We start from the raw sequence: 24126 nt of genomic DNA on the forward strand, positions 1-24126 counted from the left end.
TGAAGGAATGTTTCTAGCTGTTTTGGTGGTTTAATTTTTTGTTATTAATTATTTATTAAATAACAAGAAATTTTCGATCATAACACTGCTACATTATTCTTAGTTTGAATGGTTATCTCTTACTTTAAAGGTGACACATAACGATTATAATTTATACTTACAAAAATTAAATCACCAACTGATATGAAAATGACATAAAAAAGTACATTCCGTTACCTTTTTCATACAAACTGTACAAAAAGTAAAACAACTGAATGAAACTTCTCTTACAAAATGCGAACACTACCTACATTAGAAAATAAGCAACCCGGTGGAACTTTTAAAACAATTGAACTCTGCGCAAGCGTCACTCAAACGCGCTGCGATACCTAAAATTAACTGAAGCTGCCCAAGTTTCCCCTGTAATTTAATTTAACTTCGACCGAATCACACAATAGCTTGCAAGCTTAGCCGTTTAATTAACAGGACCTTAACAGCCACCGATACCCAATATACCAATAAGCATAAACAAAAGACGTTTACGTTACATTTGGCTGAAGCAGGGTGCGGAGTACGTAATAGGTTGCAGACTGCATTTAGATTCACAGCTGAGCCGCTCCAATATCGGCTTCGGGCATATTATTTCAGGGGGCGCGGGGCAATATTGAGTTGTGAAACCAACGATTTACCTAACTGCAGACGATGTTAACAGAGAAACTTCACCTCGACACTTTGACAACTTATTTCTTGTCTCGGGAGTTCCTAAGCCACTCGGTTGTGTACATAGTGCCTTGATTGTTGTTCACCGTGATAGTTATTGCAATAACTACCGAACTTCAAATGTTTCCATGCTTCATTTATATTAGACAATAACAGTTTCACAATGCATTCGCAAAATAGATTCCACCAAATAGAGGAAGGGGTGGTAATTTGGAACCTGCTGATAATTTGGAACCCCTTAATATCCCAATAATAGACAACGACATCTGTTAAAAAACTATGGAATTACGTTGAACTGATGTCATTGAACTTATTACTGCCACTAGCGCCATTTTTGCATCGTGATTGGACATGTCAGATGAAGTTAAAATTTTGTGTCACCTGCAAATGTTTTTTAGTTTTATTTCCAAATACTGTCAAAAGTTTTGTTTCTGTCTACAAGTAAATACAGTAGGTGTTACAGGAAGTATATACGCATAAGTTCACATTGACAGAGGTAAGTTTTATTATTTATTTGAACTAGTTTTTGTTTTCTTGATTATTTGGTAACAAAGTAAGGTTTTGATTTTGGAACCCGATAGGTGCAGGTAATATGGAACCGGGTTCCAAAATACCCGCAATGTATTCAACACCTTTTTTTCTTGGTTTTAGTCATGCCTCGAACTCAATTGTCACCAAAGCCGAAGTCGAAAAGAAAGAGTTGGAGCAAGGCTAACATGATTGAAGCTGTAAAAGCAGTGAGAGAAAAGAAAATGGGTTTGAAAAAAGCAGTTAAACTGTATAGCGTTCCAAAAACTACTTTGCAAAGATTTGTGCACAGTGACCAGCCTCCCGATGAGGTTGTAAATACTACTATAGGAAGAAGACCTGTCCTGCCAACTCATCTGGAAGAAAGCCTTGTATCATACCTTCTCCTTATGGAAAGTAAATTTTATGGCTTGACCCGTCAGGATGTTCGTAAAATGGCCTATCAGTTGGCTGTGAAAAATAATATTGAACATCCGTTTCGAAATAACATAGCCGGGCGAGCTTGGCTTGATCATTTCTTATTACGGCACAAAGATAAACTGTCCATTCGATCACCAACAGGAACTTCCAATGCTCGAGCTCAAGGTTTCAATAAAGAAGCAGTGGATAAGTTCTTTGACCTTCTTGAAGAAGAATTCGAAAAACATAATTATCCTCCCGAGAGAATTTTTAATGTCGACGAAACAGGGCTTTCTATCGTACAAAGTAAAATAGTTAAAGTAATTGGTCTGCGAGGGAAAAGGCAAGTAGGTACCATAACTGCGGCTGAGCGTGGATCATTGGTGACAGTTGTATCAGCGATGAGCGCAAGTGGCATATTTATTCCACCGTTGTTAATATTTCCACGCAAAAACATGACGCAAACGTTGATGAAAGGAGCTCCGCCAGGTTCTATAGGAAGATGTCACCCATCAGGATGGATTCAGGCAAATCTATTTACTGACTGGTTTCATCATTTCATTGAAAAGACCCACCCGACTGAAGCCTCGCCTGTTTTATTAATTCTTGATGGTCATTATTCACATACACGCAATTTAGATATTTTGATGGCAGCTAGAGCTAACAACGTCACAATTATTAGTTTACCTCCACATTCAACACACAAGATGCAACCTCTTGACAGGTCTTTTATGGGTCCTTTGAAAACGTACTACAGTGAAGAAATTAGACAGTGGTTACTCAATTCCAACAAGACATTGACTCCATACGAAATATCTGAATTGCTGGGACGTGCTTATCTCAGGTGCCAAACAGGAGCTATTGCTGTAAATGGGTTCAGGGTAACTGGTATTTACCCGATTAACAGAAACGTTTTTACTGAAGTCGACTACATAGCAAGCACAGGTGAGACCACTCTTCAAGCTACTGATGATGACCCTCATCTACCGTCTACTAGTACGCATATTGCTGTTCAAATGCCACAGCCAGAACCTCAACCAGGCCCTAGTGGACAAGCAAATCAGTCATCCCCGCAAGTGATTGATAGCAATCCTGTTGTTCTTCCTGAACACATCTTACCGGTGCCGACACCCAAGAATAAAAGATCTAACAGAGGCCGTAAGTCATCTGCTGCTACTTTATTGACTGGGTCTCCTTACAAACAGCAACTTGAGGAGTCAATCAAGTCTATAGCGCAGAGAGGAAGAGGTCAAGGAAGAGGTCGGGGAAGAGGTCGGGGAAGAGCTCGTGGGCGTAGTGGTGGGCAGACTATTTCAAAGTCTTCAAGAGCTCCTCTAAACAGCCAGGATTTTACCTCATCGGATTCTGAATCTTCTGTTTCTTCAGGAGACACTGTTATGTCAGAAAATTATACCGCGTATGCCCAGCCCACAAACCAAGATGACGCTTGTTGCATTTTTTGTTCTGAAAATTACTCTAACGATCAACAGGGTGAAACTTGGATTCAGTGCCAATCATGTAGGTTGTGGGCGCATATTGAATGCTCAGGATGCGACGCGGAGTATTATATATGTGATTTTTGCAAGTAAATTTATTCCATACATGTAATTTGGAACCCGGGTTCCATAATACCAGCACCAGAGCTCCGAACACATTTTTGTTATTTTTTCTAATAAAGCAAATTATTTCGTATTATGTGTATTTTTTAATATAAATTAGTTTCTAATATAAAAGCCAATAAGTTTTTAAATATATAAAGACAGTTTTGTGATGATTAGTCAAATAGGTTTCTTAAAATACTCAAAAAACAAAGTGGGGTTCCAAATTACCACCTCCTCCTCTATGAACTATGAGATAAAACGATATCAAATAACGAGGCAACTATTAAAGGAATTCAGTAGTTTCAGAGGAAATAATACCTGCTTTGAAAATTGAATGTTTGATTTAGAATAACTTCATTTCTAAATGCTTGGAACGTAGCTACTGTATTATTTGGTTGGAACAACTTTTTAAGAACCAACTTCAGACATTAATTTCGTGTTCAATAATAAATTTTAGGCACCTTGAACTAACTCCAATAGGTACCTAGGCATTATATATTATTATTAAGTTTGTTTAAGACTTACGAAAGGTATTAAGACACACAAAATGTTACACAAACGGTAAAATATAAATATCTTTAAGGGCCGATTTTTCAATCGCGAGATAAACAGTCTAATAACTACCCCTCGAATAGATTTATTCAATTATTTATCTAACTCATTACGGCTCGCCTATTTTTCAATCGTGATTTATTTGATGAATAACTATCTGACCAAATATTTCCATATTGGCAGCACTGCTCTCGGAGTGGCGAAACAAACATATTAAATTAGTCAGGTTGGAGCGGGATAGAGTCAAATCTAGCAATTTGTCAACTACCGTCATTATGACTCACGTCAGGAGTGCACTTGTCTTCTATGATTGTTGATTGTTGTTTTGATTCGAGTAAAGAGTTTGGTTAAATTTGTGTTTCAATTTATATATTTTACGATGGAAACGACATACTTAAAGGCAGCGTTCGGCAAATTTTCAATGGCATGGTCATCAGTACTATCAAAAACATCAATTTCAATATGATTTTAATTGATAATAATTATATAGAAAGAGGTTTAATTGTTAATAATTCTACGCTCTATGTTATGACATACGAAAATATCTCAAATTTGACGCGTCAGTTGTCAACTCAAACGCCTAACAGTCGAATAGCGCGCTATCTGGCCGTTGGAGCGGCAAATAGATTTATTCCTCAAATAACGTAGTTATTCGATAGATAAGTCCTATTCGTCTATTGAAAAATTGAATATTTTGTTAACTGAAGAATAAAGTCTATCTAGCTGTTTATCTGGGCATTGAAAAATCGGCCCTAAGTCAATAAAAAACATTAGATACATACCTCGACCGCCTTGTGGTGGGATCTTTCATAACCATTACTTCTGTGATTTCGCCGAATTTACTAAAGTAATCTCGTAGGCTTTCTGCAAAGAAGAAACATTCATCTTTAATATCTGAAATAATTTTAAATATTTACACCAAAAATGTAATAACAATAAACAGACGCTACGCAACAGCAGCTCAATTTCATAAAAATATTTTAAATCCAGCCAGGATTTTTAATCTGTTTAAATATACTTCATTGGGTAGAATGTAATCTGAAAATTTAAAATTTTTAATTATTTTTTTTACGCAATATTTTTACGACCGATCAAAATATGAATATCATGTGCTTTATTAAAATGAAATTACTGTGCTTAATTTTATTCTACTGTATCATGGCTCTAAATAGTTTAAATATTTAGCAGTTTCTAATAGTGAAATGGATTTTCATATAAATTAGTAACAGATAATGTGGATAAACTCGCTGTATAATGAGAATTCATGCGATGCATATTCTCGTTTTTAGGCGCATTTTACATAATAACCGTGCAGTCGACGCATTATTTTGATTGCAAATTTTGATGATAAGTAATTGATAGTTTGTATTAATGCTGCTATTTTCCTGAACCAATATACGTTTGGCGTTTAATTTCAATGGAAGTTATTAAAAATATTATATTACTTATATGATACAGATGAACTGTTTTTATTTTTATGTGGGACTCATAAATATGTATTCAGCTCATTATCATTAAAATTCTTCTATGATGTATAATTATATAATAGTAGGTAATATTTTTGTTATTAAATGTTGAACCTTTATCCTATCTGATAAAATTACGTATGATATATGCATTTAATTTTTATTATGTTTCCCTCAAGGGTTTCCGATTAATACTAATTAAGAACAAACAGGCCAATCACGAAAGCTTATTGTGGGTTACATTCCAATTTAAACTTGCGTTCAATTCGTGGCGCCACTTCTAAAACCAAATGTTTGGACTATGCTTTTAAAGTCGATTTTGGACTTGTTTCGCAGTGAACTTTTCTAATCTGACCATCTGGCTCTCGGCTCGGTACCGCACTTCGAAACAGTAATGAAAAGTAACGATTCAATGTACATTTTACCATTAATCAGCTCAGCTTAGTGTGCGATCACATGTTATTCGGATTTAAAGAGCTGCGCGATTTCGATTAGATTTATCGACACGGCGAAGCGCGTCAGTTTTCCATAAGCTATCCGGGTTGACCTACATGACGTACCGGTTGGTTCAGATGATACCCAGGGGGCAGCTCTGTGAAGGACAGTGACGCGAATTCGGCACAGTTGTTCAACCACCATAAAATTAGCATTTGGCCAGCGAGTAGCATTTTCATCTGAACACAGCTCGAGGTACCTGAATTGTTCGACCGCACTTCTCGAGAAATGGAGGGTTGGAGATTTTGTTTCTTTACAACTACTAAGACGGACGTCGAGGATTTTTATGCGCTTCCTCGGGTTCCGTTCTTTGAAGTTTGTTGCTGTTAGAAACTTACTTAAGCTTCAGATTCCGAACATTAGCCACTTCCAACTGTATAAATTGTAACTCTATCTATTAAATGTTTTATCTGCAGATACAGTTTATTCCGTTCGTTCGAGCGGAACGTGTTTATAATAATTAAATTAAGTGATATGTAAATTTTCTGGCGATTTCGTTAACAGCGAATAAAACCGGCCAAGTGCGAGTCGGGCTCGCGCACAAAGGGTTCCGTAGCAGCAAATATAATAAATTACAGTTAAATCAACCTATCTCAAAAACTATAAGAGATACTTTGATCAAACCAAAAATCGTTGAAAGAGTTAATTAGCATGCATCACCTCTATTTTTTTTAGAATTTTATACCCCGTAGTTATAAAAATAGAGGGGGGGGGACATACTTTTTACGACTTTGAGAGCTGATATCTCAAAAACCGTTCACTTTAAGAAAAATGTTTTTTAGAAAACTTTATATCATTTTAAAAGACCTTTCCATTGATACCCCACACGGGTATGTACATCGAAAAAAAAAATTTCATCCCTCAGTTACATGTATGGGGGGCCCCACCCCCAATTCTTTTTTTTACTATTTAGTGTCATATTTTTGTAGCGGTTCATACAACACATATTCCCATCAAATTTCATCACTGTAGTACTTATAGTTTCCGAGTAAATCGGCTGTGACAGACGGACAGACGGACAGACGGACAGACGGACATGACGAAACTATAAGGGTTCCGTTTTTGCCATTTTGGCTACGGAACCCTAATAAAAAGGTGACGTGGCATTTGTCATACGCAACCACCATTAAATTGGACCTTCCCGCCTGCTCCAATTGCAGCTGAAATTCAGCAAACTTCACAATAACAACATACCCTTTCATATTATGTTCACTCATACACATAACATGATTAAGCACTTTAATGTTAAATTTTACTGTGAAGTGTCCGCTACAATAGAGTTAATTGGTTTTATCAAAAATCATTATCTGTATAAAACGATTATTATTATGACGAATAATGCGCTGTATCGTTAATTATAATGATGGAAGCTTAATTGCTTATCTTTTATAGATTTATTCAATTAATTTTCGGCATATATTTATTGTAATAGGATAAGCTTTTTATTATTTGCTTATTATATTGCTTATTATTTATTATAATTAATTGAAGTAACAATAATATTAATTGATTATTCTATGAATATGATTATTATGCAATATGAGAATATTTTTGGAATATTCTAAAGTTTTGTAGAGTAACAAAGTCATGTATAATTGGAAGAAAATATTGCAATTAAATGTGAAATACTTATTTCCGTCTTTCCATTAATTGTTCATCCAAGAATAATTACGAAAATTCTAAAACAACTCAGAGTTGAAATGCTCCCTAATTGGCAGTTTTAATCTACTAACTTTTGTGCGAATTTCATGGAAAGTACGCAACAACTTGTCGCGGTCGACGCTGAAACGAATCAAAACCGTCTAACGGCGAATTTATAAATGTATTCCAAATTAATAAGAATCGAAATTGTTATTTCAATTAATTTATTTCGTTACACAATCACGCGGTTTTTATGCGAATAATTGAATTTATCGTTCGCTTCCCCTTTGTCCGTTTTAAATTGTTTTTACATTTTACTGGAAAATTCTGTTTATCATATTAACTTTTTAACAGGCTATGATCCCACCCTTTGTAGTATTATGAAACAAAATTACCCACATTCGAATAATCGATAAGTTCGTGCCCGAAAATAGTCACGATATTAAAAACATTTAATACGTATTTGATGTTACTCACACATTGAAACAGTGCCTTTTGCGGTGGATGTGCTCAACTACCATAAAATTGAAATCTAGCCCGATGAGCCTGCACAAAATAACCGTCAATGTCATACATAATGAACAATGGGCAATACAAAAATATTCCGAACTCATCAATAAATTAATTCCGACCGCGCGTTTTTGGATGTCGCAAACCCACATACTGAATATCGTCAAGTTTTAAAATATTCATGTAACTCTGCTGCTACAATATGGTTAAAAAAATTAAACTTTTTTTCAGCTATTGAATTTATTCTTGTTCTTTATTAACATGTGAACAAATTGTTAACTGCTGCTATTAGACTGTCTTTTTACATTTGATGTAGTTTTAATACTTTTGCAATGAGTTTTAATTAATTCCATTTACGAGTTAGGTGCTTGCGTTTTGATACGAAGTGAATTTAAATGAAGACAATCCGGTCGGCAGGTATCGCAGCAACGAACACATCAATGGCTCATCGACCCCAATCAATTCCACTGTAATGAAGCAATCAATCAGATCGTAAACGGAAGCGGTTCGCATCGCATATTTTATCTTTAACAATCCTTGCCCACCCGAACCAATTAGTGTAAAAACCTTCCGTAGTACAGTCCAATGTTATAAATTTGGCACTTAGCCTGACGCAAATTTTCAGTGCTGTCAGCAAATAAAATGTGCTGCAGTAATAGTTCTGCGACGGCTGCGCTAAATTGACACAAAATAACATTTTTCATTTTAACGCAATCCTCAACTATCTCCTGGTTTCGCGTGTAAATTTTCACTTTTACTTTATGTCTGAATTCGTTTATTCATCTAAACAAAATTGCCGCTATTTTTTTCATCAAATTAATTTCAATTTTATCGCTATAATTGGTACGGCCGCATTCAACAACTGGCAATAAAATCTATCACATTGCAAGTGAAAACGTTGTTTGATGAAAAGTTTCAATCGGAAAATACACATTGTTTTGAAAACGCATCAATTCATTTAGATAGTAATAGAAAACTGACAGGATGGTAGATAAAATTATCACTTTTTATTCAATGCTTTTAGTTGTATCAATTTAATTTAATAAATATTTATTTATCAAATTTATTATTAACCTAAGTGACTAAACGTAGTAAAGCAAAACAGTAAGCATCTGTATTCCAACGTCGAACACGCTACGAAATCTAAACGAAAGACCCCACTAGGTGAAGTACTAATAAGAAATAAAACAAGGTTTTATTGACACGTTTAGCGTTTATACACTGCTTTAAAATTGTGTCCTGTGTATAAAATCGGCCCATTAAATGTGTATTGTGGTTGGCAAGGCGCCAGTCACGTAGATGCACACGTCCGAATCTGCGAATCTCTGAGTCGCTCCACTACGCTCGTTTGGGATGATTTCGACATATCAACACTGAAAATCGAAACGAATACAATTTCCGATAACTTTTACTATTGAATTTTGATTAACTACTCATTTTACATAATATTTATTGATAAATGTCTTTTTTTTTATAGAATCGAATCGAATCGATTTGGTTTCATATAACACCAAGTTACGCTCGCTTCTTATAAAACAGCAATTGTTAAAGATCAATTATTAATTACAGATTATTGTTAAAGATCAATTTTTTTATTGAAAATATATTTTATTATGTTGTCTACGACTATTATTTTTTTTTTAATGTAGAGCAGTGTATAATTGTAGACGCTTCGCCCAAGTTCTCAAGCTCAAATATAATAAAAGCAGTTGTGTTCACAACATTTTTACGTTGAAAAGTTACATTAATTTACCGCGATATTTGGTATCTCGAGGACACTTCTGGTGGAAATTTACATTGAGAAATAATAAGAATATGGCGCTGTTGGCCATCTTTCGTACTTGAAGATTACATCAAAAGCAAAATGAGGTGGCTGAAGATTTCACTTGACACGCAATAAAGAAAGGACATCAAAGAGATTGCATATATAAAGCGCCGCGAAACATTGTAAAAATCACTGCGTACGTGTGAAGTGTCATCAGAGCGTCTGAGTTAAGTGGTGATCGCTTGTTTTTCCCACTTCCAATACTCGTAGGCCCGGCTTTTGAAGTGCCCTCACTGGTGATTTTACCCCGCGCCTGCCTGTTTTTTATGGGGTCAAGAGACCTCCCACAAAAAAATCGTTCGATAAATTACACACTGACACACACAGATTGGACTATAATGTGCATGCTCGTGATATATTGAGTTTTCACGCCTGTTTTGTTGCGTATTTAAGTACTCAAACTGGTCTCGTTTTTATCAACAAGTGCAATAGATTTAGTACTAAAAACGTTTTTGTGGAGTAACGCACAAAAAATTGTTTTATATACGCCATTATTTTAATTGTTATATGTTTCTCGTGTATTAATAAATCCTACAAAAAGTATTTATGATATTCACACATCCTTATTAATCAAGGCACAAAATAACTTTAATGGTTGCCTTAATTGTTTCAATTCCATGTATCTTTAATCATACCTTGGCTTTGTTAATAATTAAATTGATCGCTAGGCTGGATGGAGGTTAGGTAACGTGTATAAATTTTGCATCAGGGGATGACAGAAGACAAACTTTACAAATATATATCACGAAGCAAACAAGACGATGGGTAATTTATTCTCAATAACTATCAAAGCCAGTGCAGATGTTGTATAGTTTCAATTTAAGGGCACACGGTTAGAACTTCAGTGAGATGAACTTCGGTCGAAGTTTGTGTATACTGACATTGTCAACTAATCTAACAACCAGTACGAGATGTGCGGTTACCGCGGACTTTTCACTAGCCTAGAGAGTCGTGCTTTTTCTTTTTTTTGTCTCTTGGAGGGATTTTGTAGAGCTGTTTGTTGAATGGATGGTTGTTTAAAGTATGCTAAATCTTCCAAATAATTAACCTGCATATGTATGAGTAGTGTGCGCGTGTGCGTGTAAAATATGGTAAGTGAAATAAATTATTGAATTGAAATAATTTGACGTCGCCCTCAGTTCTGACCACTTAATGCTTGACGATCTTCTTTTATAAGGCTGTAAATACGAAGTACTTGACGATACTCAAGCAATTAAACTCAAATAATTTTTATTTCTAACAATATATTATGTATAATACCTAGTAATTGTCCGAATTGTCAACAACTGGCTCTAGTGACATATAGACCGGGAGATACTGACACAAAATTTCGAGTCATTTGTAACAAGGATGGCGGTTCTACAGGGGTCTTAGTACGCAATGACAAAAAGAAAAATGATGGTGTGAACGCTGGTACCGGTGGCATAGTCGCGTGGGCGTTTGTCGAACTCGTCGGAAAAATAGCGAAAGTCAAACGATTTGTAACACAAAAATTTTAGAATTTACCGATAGCCCATAAAAAAGTAGTAGGCGGTAGTGTCATGCCATACTTTTCCGGTGTGACTTACAGCCCGCCATACCGACGCGAATGTGTTGATTTAAATAAAACAATAATTCAACCATTTGCACCAGGCTAACTTTTGCACAGGTAACTATCGTCGTGCAGCCATTTACGAAAATCGCCATGCCATACTTTTCGGACGATTCCAAATGGTCGCCATACCGCCGAAAATCTGCAAAAAATTTTTATTTCGCCAAACTTTTTGTACCAGTATTGCATTTGGATTTTTGGAGAGTATTTGATAAAATGTGACCATTATTATATTTACCATACTTCTAGTAGGGGGAAAAAGTGCTGTCATACTTGAAAACTTAATTTATTATTAATTTATATAAGTGAAGATTTCCAACACATAGATCTTTGAAATTTTGTATTTATATTTGTTGATCCTCAAACTTACAGGAAAAATAAGTGCCATACTGTTACAAATCGTTTGACTTTCGCTATTTTCCGACGAGTTCGACTAACGTCCACGCGACTAAGCCGCCGGTACCAGCGTTCACGTCATCGTTTTTCTTTTTGTCATTGCGTACTAAGACCCCTGTAGAACCGCCATCCTGTTACAAATGACTCGAAATTTTGTGTCAGTATCTCCCGGTCTAATATGAGCTGGCACGGATACATGGCTAATTTTGAAACATCCATTCATTTGATAGCAAACCTGAATGAGAGCAGTCAGACTAACAGTGGAGATCGCTACATACATTATAAATTATCGTATCAACTGAACGCTGAACAGAAATAGACATTATTATATAAATCATTGTAATTTATTTGTACAACTTTTTACTGTCTGGCCTAGTTGTTGGTTAGATTTGTTCCGGATCGATTTTTGGGTTATGTATATTGTGAGTTATTATAGTCGAGTACTGAAACGATGTATTTACATACAAAAAGTAAGGAAAGCATAATTTGATTAAAATTTAATTACATACATCCAAATTTAAATATGCAATTTGATTTGAGGTGTTTTTTAAGTTCAAGTATCGTTGTTATAATTAATGTAAAAATACTATGTCATATTAATTGTCTTATTATTGGTATTCCTTTTTATTGGCGTATTGTTTTGTTAAAGTTAATTATAATTAATATTGTAATACAAATACATAGCTGTAAGGAATCTATGTATGTAAAAATAAATAATAATAAATAATAAGTAGCTTTAACTGGAAAACGAAGATACAACTTTGATGATAGATTTCTGTTCACTATTGAATATTGATTTGTTCTATGCGGACAATTAAACATTAATTGTAATGCCCAGAGCCTCTTGTCTCCACCGGGAATCGAACCCAGGACTTTACAATCCTACGCGGAAACCACGGAACTAAAGAGGTAAACCATATATTAGATAAACTATATAATATTATTTACTAATTTCGTATTATTTTGTAATATCATAAAGTGTTTCTGTAAAAATGTTAAAATAAATTGCATCAAGTGAAACAGTGTCACCTTGTATTCCCATTTTAGAAATCTTTTAAAAGTAACTCCACTTACTATGCTCGTATGAGACGCACCATGATACGGATTTTAAAAGATACTTAAAGATTCATAAACGTAAGCTTTCCACCTCAGTTGGAGTCGTAAAGTTGAGTGTAATGTTAGAATATCTTACGTCCTTATAATAAGGGTAACTTGGAGGGGACTGTTAATACACCTGGTGACATTAATAAAACATCCTCTAAGGCGTAGTTTGATAGTTGTTATTAATGTATAACACCATTTATATTAATGCCCCTTAAATATATTTTAATCCGGTGTAAATATTTCATTGTAAATGTATGTATGCTAAAACAGTACTTACCTCTATACCAAAGTAATGAAAATAAAATAAATAAATAGGCAAATAAAAAAAATAAATAAAATAAAATAAATATAAATGTAATAGGCAAACGTGAAATACATTAATTATTTAGAGTCGATTTCACGACTTCTAAAAGTGCGTATGCACAGGAAATAACAATTATGATTTCTAACATATTCGAAATGTTCTTTATATTGAGAAGAACCTGTTAAAATATAATTGTATAGACATTAAAATTGTTTATATTATCTAATTAATTATGTACCTACAGCTATTTCTTGTACTCCTCCAGTAATAACGGTAAGTACTTTTTCACAGCATAAATGCCATAAATAAATTATCTTTAAAAATATAGCGCGAGGTTATTCTTTACAACTTAATAGATAAAGTTTTATATAAGACAAACGTAATTAACAACGCACACAAAGGCACACGGCGTGGTTAACCCCATTCCAGTCATATTAAACATAATTAATTCTAGGAATGTTTTGAAAACATCGCTAGTATGACTTACAGATTTAATAGACAATGCCACAGAAGACGGAGTTTGTTCCAACTTCAGACAAAGTTGGATAAGTTTCTGTGCATGCCCTTCTAAATTGAAATGGATACCGAAATACCGAGTTGTTTTGTTATTGTCTGTGAGTTAAAATATCTGTTTTATATCATGTATTTTTATACTATTATACACCCATCTGAACAATGTTCAATACCTCTGTAGAATTTATTGTTAGCATTGAGTTATGTCCTAATAATTACGTCGCATTTTTATAAAAGCAATTTATAAGATATTTTATCATAAACATTTTCTCAGCTTCCTTGAAAATATTTTCTAATGCGTTCCTGGAAGCGTCTAAAAAGATATGGATTCAATAAAAAAATCAAATCCGGGAACATAATGCATGGGACACGTCATAAATATTCCAAGATGGACTAGTAGTTGAAGCGATATTTTTCCCTTGTAACATTAGCAGACGGCGGGCCCATGTATACCAACGAAAGGCAATCTTGTCCAGCGCGCATTGGATGTGCTAGGGAAATATAATTTCGATCGGACAGCAATCAGGGTCCGTTGAAGACGGCGCGTGAGGCGACTTTATAAAATATTAAATGTAACCGTGAACGCCTCACGAAATCGCGCCAATAATAGCCTAAAATTTGTTATAATTTCATTCCGTAATTCTTAGAAAAATATTTTGTATTGCTTCTATAAAATAAATACTTTCGCTTTCTGTATCTAGTCTTTAATTAACTCATTCTGAGAAAATATGAAGATAACCTGATTAAATATTATTTCATTATTGTATTTTTATTATATCACGTGTCATTTTATGGTTAGTTAAGCTATATTAATTTTACTAGCATGAAAAAGGGATTTTTAATCACATAAGTTATAATATATAATATCAGTAGCGTCGTGACCGAATTCATCTTCATCAAAATATGTTTATTATCAATTTTTTTAAATATATTCCAAATGCTCCATAATGAGGTTCCTTCTATTGGCTGGTCGACGTTGATGTATTACCTGAAACAAACAGAAAAAATATAAGTAATATAATTTAATAGTATGATTTTGTAAGTCAATTATATATTATTTGTTAAGTGATTGCTCGAAGTTGTGATTACATATTCTCCGTATTCTTGAAAAGGCAACTATATACGTATTAAATTTATTTAAAAAAAAAAATCCGGTACATCCATAAATATGAGAACAATGATAAAGTGCAAATATCAATTCTCCAGTCTATCGCAATGTATTTCGACGTCGGACTTATCAGAAAAATCCTTTCAAGTATAGCAGTATAATCGAGACGGCGGAATAGATCACTCCCTGTAGGAAGGCGTCAATCGCAGCTGATTTATAGAGGGCGCTACAACAGCATCGTTCGACTAAACTGCGCTACGTTTTGCTCGCGCTGTAGCCCGTACTGTGCGAGCCACTCGCAAACAAGTCACTCACCTGCCGTATCCCCTCATCGAAAATGCGAACGCTAGTAAATGCCTTTATAAACGAATCCATTTTAAATTCAGAATAGTCTACCGAAAACACGGACGGAACTTCCATACATGACATGCGTGCTAACGAAATGCAGCGCCCGGTCAATTTTGAACGTTTCAAGAAAATATTACATGGTCCACATTAAATTCAGCGATAAATGGATTCATACGTACGTAACGGTGCTCGGATTTCGCAAACTGGAACTTTACCACTTTTCCATTAATTACAGCAACTTTCAAAATACACGAAAGAAAAATCCTTAACAAGGAAAATTGTTAATTTGCAGGGGGTCTTTTATGCAAACTCAGAGCAAACTTGACCTAAGAATTCAATCAGGACTCGGTTGGCAATAATTGCACGATCCAAGAGCGCACTATTGCGAAACTTTACATTCCGTTGTTGGCGTTCTATTGAAAACATCTTAACGCTATTCGTAGTTCTACACTCTGAACTAATAAATTGTTACCAAGCAAACTACTTACATCAACTAAACTTATTTAATCTTCAAATGCAAATGTTTTCGAATTACAACTTCCGCTGCTTCGCGTGAAATGGGTTTTTAAAGGTGCTCTAAGTCATCGCGTTAAAATTAAGGAGATTTATGTAACGTTTAAGTAAACAGTTTTGTTGCTGTAGCGATTTATTGGGATGCACGAAGCACGGCGTTTATACGGTGTATTGTTTAAACAGGAGGATATAATTGAAACGTTTTAGGCGAATTGAAGAAGTTTTTAGTTCAATTTAACGGCAATCAAGGCGGCCGTTGGAGACGGCGCGTGAGGAGCATACTTGAAATATTAAATGTGCCGGAATGAAGGGACCAAGCGGGACAGTGGGCCACTAATTTGATATATTTTGCGTTATACTGTACATGATAATGAAACGCTTTTTACACCGTACTCGCATAGAAAGTTAATGGAGCTGTGTACGGTACCTTATATTATATATTCCACCTATCTAAGCACAAAAAGCTTTTTAATTTTTCACAAAAAGCTTAGCAAAGTAAAATTGTCGTTACAAATAAAATAGTTATTTTTAAAACAATTTCAGTGATCTCACGAAAAAAATAACAAATGTACATAAGGTTACAAGTAGTATATGAGCTAGAAGCCTTTTGATAACATAGTTAATGCATAAAAATGTTAGGATTCTAAGCTACACAATTAATAGCTAAATCGTTTACTGAACATTCCAAAGCTTTCATTAGCAGATAGGTTTGCATAAAAGTAATAACTAGACACGTTTTAATACGCGACTGAAAAAAAGAATACAAAAATATTATTTTTCAATATCTGCTGTTTCGGATATTGCAATCGTACAATTGTGTTTACATCAGCGTTGTTTGGTTTGTTTGAAATGTAGGGACATCATCAATATGTGAAAATTTCATTCCACGAATTTTAACATTGGTATCATGAAACATTTATGATACGACTACAAGCAGAAACCAAACAATTTTACGAATGAACGTGCCGCGGCATACAATAACGGTTCATTTTTAAGGCGATGAGCCGGTGATTTTAATTGTTCAATAGCATTGTTCTTTTTAATTTGATTATATCAACGTACACAAACATTCGCAATTGTTTTCGGTTAGCGGATACTGGGATATGAATGTTATTCTGCAAAACCAATGTTAGTCTTTTGCTTTATCTATTTGTGTTTTCAATTAGTTCAAATCTTTCTAATTAAGCCTCTGTTTACAATTAACTCTGTAATTTTGTGAAGTAAAACATTCTATGGAAGATTTACGTTGTGATAATTATACAAAGGAAAAATTTTCTTATTGCTTCGCTAAGATTTCTTTTGTGTTCCACTTCATTTGCATACCTACTTAATACATAGAAACTTTCATTATTCATTTTGAGTTTGTGTTCAGAATTCAAATGTATGTTCTTAGAATTTTATGAACTGAGATAGATAAACTATTTTATATTATATACATTTTATCTGAAGTATTTACATTATATAATAAAAAATTTAACGTTCTATAAATATACATAAATCCTATACCGTCCGTATTAAATGACATTACACATTAAATTTCGCAAATTAACTTCCAATTAAATTTAATTATCTCTATTAGGAATCTAATACAGCAGAATATCCAAATACAAATAAATTTTACAATATAGCAAGCCAAGTTATGGGTTTGCAGACATCTTTAAAATTCTGGGTATCGCCCACTCACTCAGAGACCCGTGGGTGTTACTTTATGAAATGTTTTCCAGGTAACTTTCATATAAAACGTGTTACCATAATTTTAAACGGGATTGAATTTAATTTTTTATAGATATTTTGGATACTTATTCTTTTTATTTTCATGATGATAGGTAGGTAATTATAATAATTTATGTACTTATTCGGTTTTTTCAAGTTTTTTTTTTGGATAGAAGGGTACAGATAAGACTAAAACATCAATATTATATTTTCACAAAATATTTATTTTATATTATAAATACTTTATTGAATATTTGAAAAATGAGCAAAATACGACTTAAAAATCTAAGCGCACTATTTGAACACAAGACAGCGCACCAAAAATGTGTAGGTAGCTACAGATACGGGATACCCAACGGTCGCGGTCCGCTTTAGATAACCCGAAATCAATGAACTATAAATCCATTGTTAAAGTTCGCATAGACGGTGCTCCTGCCTGGACTCTGAAGATTAATTTTCTTAGTTTAGATTGTTTCGTGACCCATTGTGCTGGCGGTAATTGGATTTTCTCGAATATCCCTGATTCAGTTACCTCTTTACGATTTTACAATGAAATTCATGATGGTTCGTGTTTGAACAAAAAATATTTACTATTGTAAGAGGATAAAAGTGTGATTCGATTTATGTAGCATTGCTTTTGACATTACTTTTATGTTACAATCATTTTATTAAACTGGATAGTGTAGAAGTTAAATAATATGTGAATCTATGTTCTAAATAAATATACTTATTTGGATATAACCGGCATTCATAATTTTATTTTTTATTTTTATTTTATTTTATTAGTTTCCAAACAGCTTATACAACAATATAACAAACAAATTATTCAAGTACAATTGATAACGTTCTATGTATAAGCCTATTCTATGGATACACAAATGTTTAGAGTGTGAAAGATGTAAAAACAATTAAAAATACTGTTACCACAACAATAAAAAATAAAAAAAAATACAATAAAAGATATACTTAGGCTAACAAGATTCGACATAAATCCGTATGCTTCAGGTGCTACGCAGAGCAGTAAGTACTAGGCGACGAAAACTGGCTAGACTATTTGAAAATATGTCAATAGTGTTATCTTTATTAACTATTTCGTTATATAGTCGGCATAACCTATATACTGGGTTATTATAAGAAATATATAAGCGAGTGGCGGGTATATAGAAGGGTTTAGCGTTCCGAGTGACACGAGCGTTACAATATAAAGAGAATTTACAAAGCATATCGGTGTGAATTAGGTTATTGATAATTTTATACATATAAGTTAAATCAATGAATTTACGTCGCATTTCAAGTGAATCCAAATTGAAATATTTAAGTCGAATGTCATAGGTGGGCAAGGATCTTCTAAGGTGTTCACGATTGCATAGAGAACGTAAAAATCGTTTTTGTACCGATTCGAGCTTGTCGATATGTGTTTTGTAGAATGGAGACCACACTGAGGAGCCATATTCAAGGGTGCTACGGACCAGAGATTTATAAAGAATTAGGGCACTATTTTTATTTTTAAAAGATCTGGACATTCGTAATATAAAGCCTAAATTTTGATTGGCTTTTTTGACAGTAGATTCGACATGATCGATAAATGATAAACTTTTATCGAATGTCACCCCTAGATCTCGTATGAATTCTTTACGACCTAAGATAATATTTGAAATTTGATACGAAAAGTTAATACTGTTTACTTTATTAGTAAATGTGACAACATGACACTTAGAGGTATTTAATTTCATTAAATTTCTCTTACACCAGGCATGAAGAGCAATTAAGTCTTCTTGAAGCAACTGACAGTCAGCAATATTATCGACTTTTCTATATAGTTTCAGATCATCCGCATAAAGTAGACATTTACTACCTATATTAAATCGTAAGGGTGCATCATTTATAAAAACCGCGAACAAAAGAGGGCCAAGATGGGAACCTTGGGGAACACCGGAAGGAACAGAATAGGGTTCAGATAGGTAGCCGTTGAGAGCAACTATTTGAGTGCGGTTTTTAATGTACGAGATGATCCAACGCAATAAGTTCCCATGTATGCCACAAATCATCAGCTTTTTAATCAGGAGCTCATGGTTGACTTTATCGAACGCCTTCTGAAAGTCGGTGTAAATGACATCCACTTGTCCTTTGTTGTCCAAAGTTTCTAGGAGATAGTCAGCATATTCAGTTAAATTAGATGTTGTTGATTTACGCGCGACAAATCCATGTTGTTCAGAAATAAGTAAAGGTTTAACAAAATTGTAAATTTGATTGTAAATAACACGTTCAAATATTTTAGCAAAGCAATTTAGTATGCAGATAGGTCTGTAATTACAACAGTCCGATCTATCGCCGGATTTGAATATTGGAATTACGTGAGCGATCTTCCAAAAATCAGGAAAGATGCCTGTAGATAGAGATCTATTAAAAATTATATAAAGTGGTAAGGTGAGTTCGTTATAGCAAGATTTAACAAAATGAGATGGAATACCGTCCGGTCCAGGACCCTTGTTCGGATCCAATAAGTTTTTTAACATCATGCGCTTCAATTACTACTTTGTTAAGACAATTAGACCAATTGTTGTGGACGGGATCCTCAACAATGGCATTATTTTCATATACAGAATGGAAATATTTAGCAAATGTTTGACAGATATCACTACCCTTAGTAGCAACAATGTTATTATATTTAACTAGTTGGGGAAAACTTGAACATTACATACTTTATGCACATTTCATCCACACAGCTATCCTTTCAGCTTCTACCAGTAGTAAGAGCTACCAAATCCAACACTTTCCATCGAAACTACCTATATAAACCTCCCTACATAAATCAATCTTTCCACATCCACAAACAATAAAAAGATATTTACAATTTGACGCGAGATATAAAGAAACATGAAAACAATGTAAATAATTTAAAAATCCCGGAACAATAAACATTGTTGGGCTTTCACCTCCGCAGCTTTAGAGTCAGGTGGATAGCAGAGGCAGTAAAACATCGTATTTACGAGAGTCATCGTCAAACCGAATGTAATTCGATGTCTTGTCATTTTTCTAACGATTCTTTTAGTGGCCTTTTTCATATTTTTGATCTATGAAAGGCTTGAAAATATTTGGTCATGGTTCATGGACAATGTTCTTTATATTATACAAAAATAATCAGTAAAATGAGCTCATTATTTATCTATGAAATAAATAGTTAAACAAGTTGAATGAACTGAAATAGTCAAAAATGAAAAAATAATAATTTAAATGAAGAGCTGAAACTTTCGCTTGTCGTTACTCTGAAATAGTAGGAGGTAGGTAGGTATATAAATTATGTTAAATATTACATGAAAAAAAGAAGGAAGTGGCAATCTGCAAATAGTTTCGTAGATATTTGCAAATTGCTATAATCCAAAGAATACAAACTAAAATAAATTATCATAAGAAATAAGCAAATATACTACTCATAATACATTTATAGAGTTTATCATAACTACTTCCTTTGACAGGTTTCCAACATTGTCTTTAAAAATGTAACAGTTCTATAAGTTAAAAGCAATTACATGGACACGTAACAAATAGTAGATGCTATACAATCACGGTCAAAGATTCTTAAGAACTCGTAAAAGTCCCTAAATAAATAAAGAGATATCGATTTTACTAATTGGCGCTTCAAACGTCGATCGCTCATTCATAAAATATTCCTTAAAGCAGTCGTAAGTAACTTGTTCGGAAAATAAAAGATTTGTACAGCCCTTTTTAAAGCACGAATGTCGTAAATTCCTCGGCATTTTATTTCTGGGTAAGGTATCACTGTAAAACATTTTAGTACGTATATTATTGTGTTAATCTTCTCTTATGATATTGGTTTTGATTACATAGATGTGACATGAAAAATTTAAATGACTTTTGATAGCTAAAAATGTATGAAGTCATCAATCATGTTGAGTACTACAAGAATGACGTTATAGGTACATGTAGTTCATCAAGATTCTGATATTCTTTAATGCAGTAAAAATTCAATTAGTGCAATATCGTTAGCCAGTTAAGACTCTACATAACCAAAGTCCTGCTTAATGAATTAAATTTACTACGTCATGAAATTAAAACGTATTATCTTCTTATTCGCTGGTTTAGACGCCCTGGAGTCAAACTTCTCATCCGATTTTCCCCATGCTACAACAAGATACTTAACGATGTAACAACTCATCTGCAGCACTCAGATAAGTATCAATCCCTGAGTGATAAGAATACAACAATCATTATGCCAGTGTTCATGTGCGAGATCCACTTTAAAAAACCCTGCACACGTATGAAACTCCGCTAGACTAGGTGTAAAAATTAAATGTATTAACACATAAACACGACGCTGTTTAGCTAACAGCGTTATGTTTGACACAGTCTAGTGCTAATAACGTGAAATGTCAGCGGTGTCGATTAGACGAATTTCGCATACATTGGCTAACTAGGCACCTCGATTAGCGCAAGTGTTATGATTTGCGTGGCATAATGGGTATAATGAAATGGCTATTGTTAATGCTAAACTGTTTCAGCCTTGCAGAATAACTTTATGTACATAAAACTACGAACAAAGTGATTTAGAGAATAATCTAGGTGAATTACTTAGTAACCATATGATAAGATTATCTTGATTCTCTTTCTTCATAGGCACATCACTTGGAGTGGCAGGGAGCTGATGAATGCTTGCCCGGTGGTGGAAATCCTCGTGGGATGCATTTGTCCAGAAGTGGACGTCCCACGGCTAAAACGACGATACATCATTCATACACGATATAATTACATAGCATTAGCATAGCATTATTATTATTGCATAGCACATTTGAAACAAAGTAAGAGACTTTTGTTAAAAGAAGGACGAGTTGCAAAATAATGTAAAGTAATTCACAATGTTTTTATTTTCACGTCACTCAGCTATTTGTATGGCTACAAAGAAATTATCTAGTTTATCAAACTAAGATCCACAACGAGGAGCCGCAGCAACCATTAATGTTACAAAGGCTGGCTCTTTAAACAATACCTTAAAAATAAAATAATTTATACAGGAAAGCTTAACTTCAAAAGAGTCTTTCATTCAAAAATAAAGCGTGTTATAGTACCTAAACAAGGTGGAACATTGTTTTGCATAACAAAGGGAAAAAAACACCTAAAGGAAAACATAAAGCCACACTTTATTCGTAGAATACTTATTCAAATGAGGCTGTCCCTTCTAAGTTTGTTTTCAATCAAAAACTCGCGGAGCTTTGTGCCTAAACTTTATAAATGAGACGATTATCCGCGTGTCCAGCGATGTTGTTCAGGCCCCGGTGGGGACTGCAGCGTGATAAACCCGCTCACCTGCGTTGCATGGATTGCATCGCTTTTTAACCCTCATCTCCTCCACTTTTGTAAACTTTATCCGCTTAAACCCTCGCACTTATTTACGACTTAGACTAGACGTTGGCACTCACGTACTTTATCTGATAGCCAGAGTTAAATAATGACGTGGAATTAGATTTTAACGCTTTTCCAAGGAAAACAACTTACAATGCAATATTTATTCACTTCAGAGAGGCTGAACAAATTTAAATGAATTTGACACCAAGATAAGTTACTCAATACTACTTAATATCCACAACTAGTATCAAAATAATTGAATTTGCTAAAAAAGTGATTAGAATCAGCTCATGTGTTTCAAAATTTCTTCTCAGTTTATTACCAGGAAGCATTAAACGATGTTTTCCTTAACTTAGAACAAATGAATAAATTCAATAGCAAACAATACTAATTTATCCCTATTATAACAGTTTAATTGATTTAACACTTGTAAGCTTCAGGTCAACACAAAGCTTACATTCTCAAAAGGTACACAGGACAAAGCAAAGTCCTATTTAATTTAATATAGCTGTTTTATGGCATCACCGCAGTAATATAGACGTTGATACAAGGCGGGCGCATATTTGTTCAACGCCGAGCATTATAATACTATGTCGGACCCTCGACGCTAACCCACTCGGAGCTCCCACAAGTTTCTTTACAATTTCCTAGGAGAAATTTTCCATTCAATTAAATTATTTCAATTTACTCGCGTAGTTTTCTCTAGCCTTGTTAAGGGGACGTGGAATAAGCGCTTTGAATATTAAGTTAGTATCGAAATAAATGGACAAAGTGGTCAATCGCACGTTGAAAATGAATCGCAAACAATATTACATTTTGAAAGCAATCTACGTTAAACCAAAAGGGAATGATGTGGCAGCTCTTTATATTGCAATTTTTTGTATCCAAACAAAACGAATTTGCCGCGCAATCAAAGCGGGAATCCGATTGATGACATGGCGGAATAATTGTTTCGTGAAATTGAAAATATCACGACTCGCTTCTGTGTTACTTCTTGCAAAGTGATACGGATCATTAAATATGTTAACGTGTGTATTATGTCGGGATCAAACAGGTACACGGTTACTTTCCTTAAACAAATCTTATTTATTTCTACACTATGACATATTTACCAGATACATACCTTGATAACAATAAAAAGAATTCTCGTATAACACTCGAGATTTCAGTGATACATTACATAACGGGGTAAATAAGCAGAAAACGTTAACTAAATATGTGTTATATCGGTTCGCTCTTCACATTTGTAATAAAAAAATATCGGTGTACACCGAACCAGTTTCGCAAGCAATAAACATATTATATTCGTACAGTAAAATCCTCGATCTCGTCACACCTGTGACAAGGACAATAAAACTTTACCAATAAGCAATATTTCACAGTCGACTTCAATCTCAAATGCCAATATATTATGAGACGATTCCCTGCGTATAGTAGTACCCTAGAACGGCGGAACTAA

At 34.1% G+C, this 24126-nt stretch overlaps 1 protein-coding gene across 4 annotated transcripts in view; it reads right to left on the bottom strand.

The window, feature by feature from the left end:
* Rbp6 (RNA-binding protein 6) overlaps positions 1-24126 on the bottom strand; it is a 404056-nt gene that overhangs the window by 280905 nt on the left and 99025 nt on the right. For all 4 annotated transcript variants that reach the window (XM_089699035.1, XM_089699037.1, XM_089699038.1 and 1 more), the window contains exon 3: positions 4562-4643. In XM_089699035.1, coding sequence (XP_089555161.1) covers positions 4562-4643 — 82 coding nt within the window. The remainder of the gene's footprint in view (positions 1-4561; positions 4644-24126) is intronic.

The sequence above is a fragment of the Colias philodice genome, chromosome 9 (genome assembly GCF_061535455.1).
Source record: "Colias philodice isolate Cphi_HAF_F1 chromosome 9, ilColPhil1 Martin Lab GWU primary, whole genome shotgun sequence".
Taxonomy (NCBI): Eukaryota; Metazoa; Arthropoda; class Insecta; order Lepidoptera; family Pieridae; genus Colias; species Colias philodice.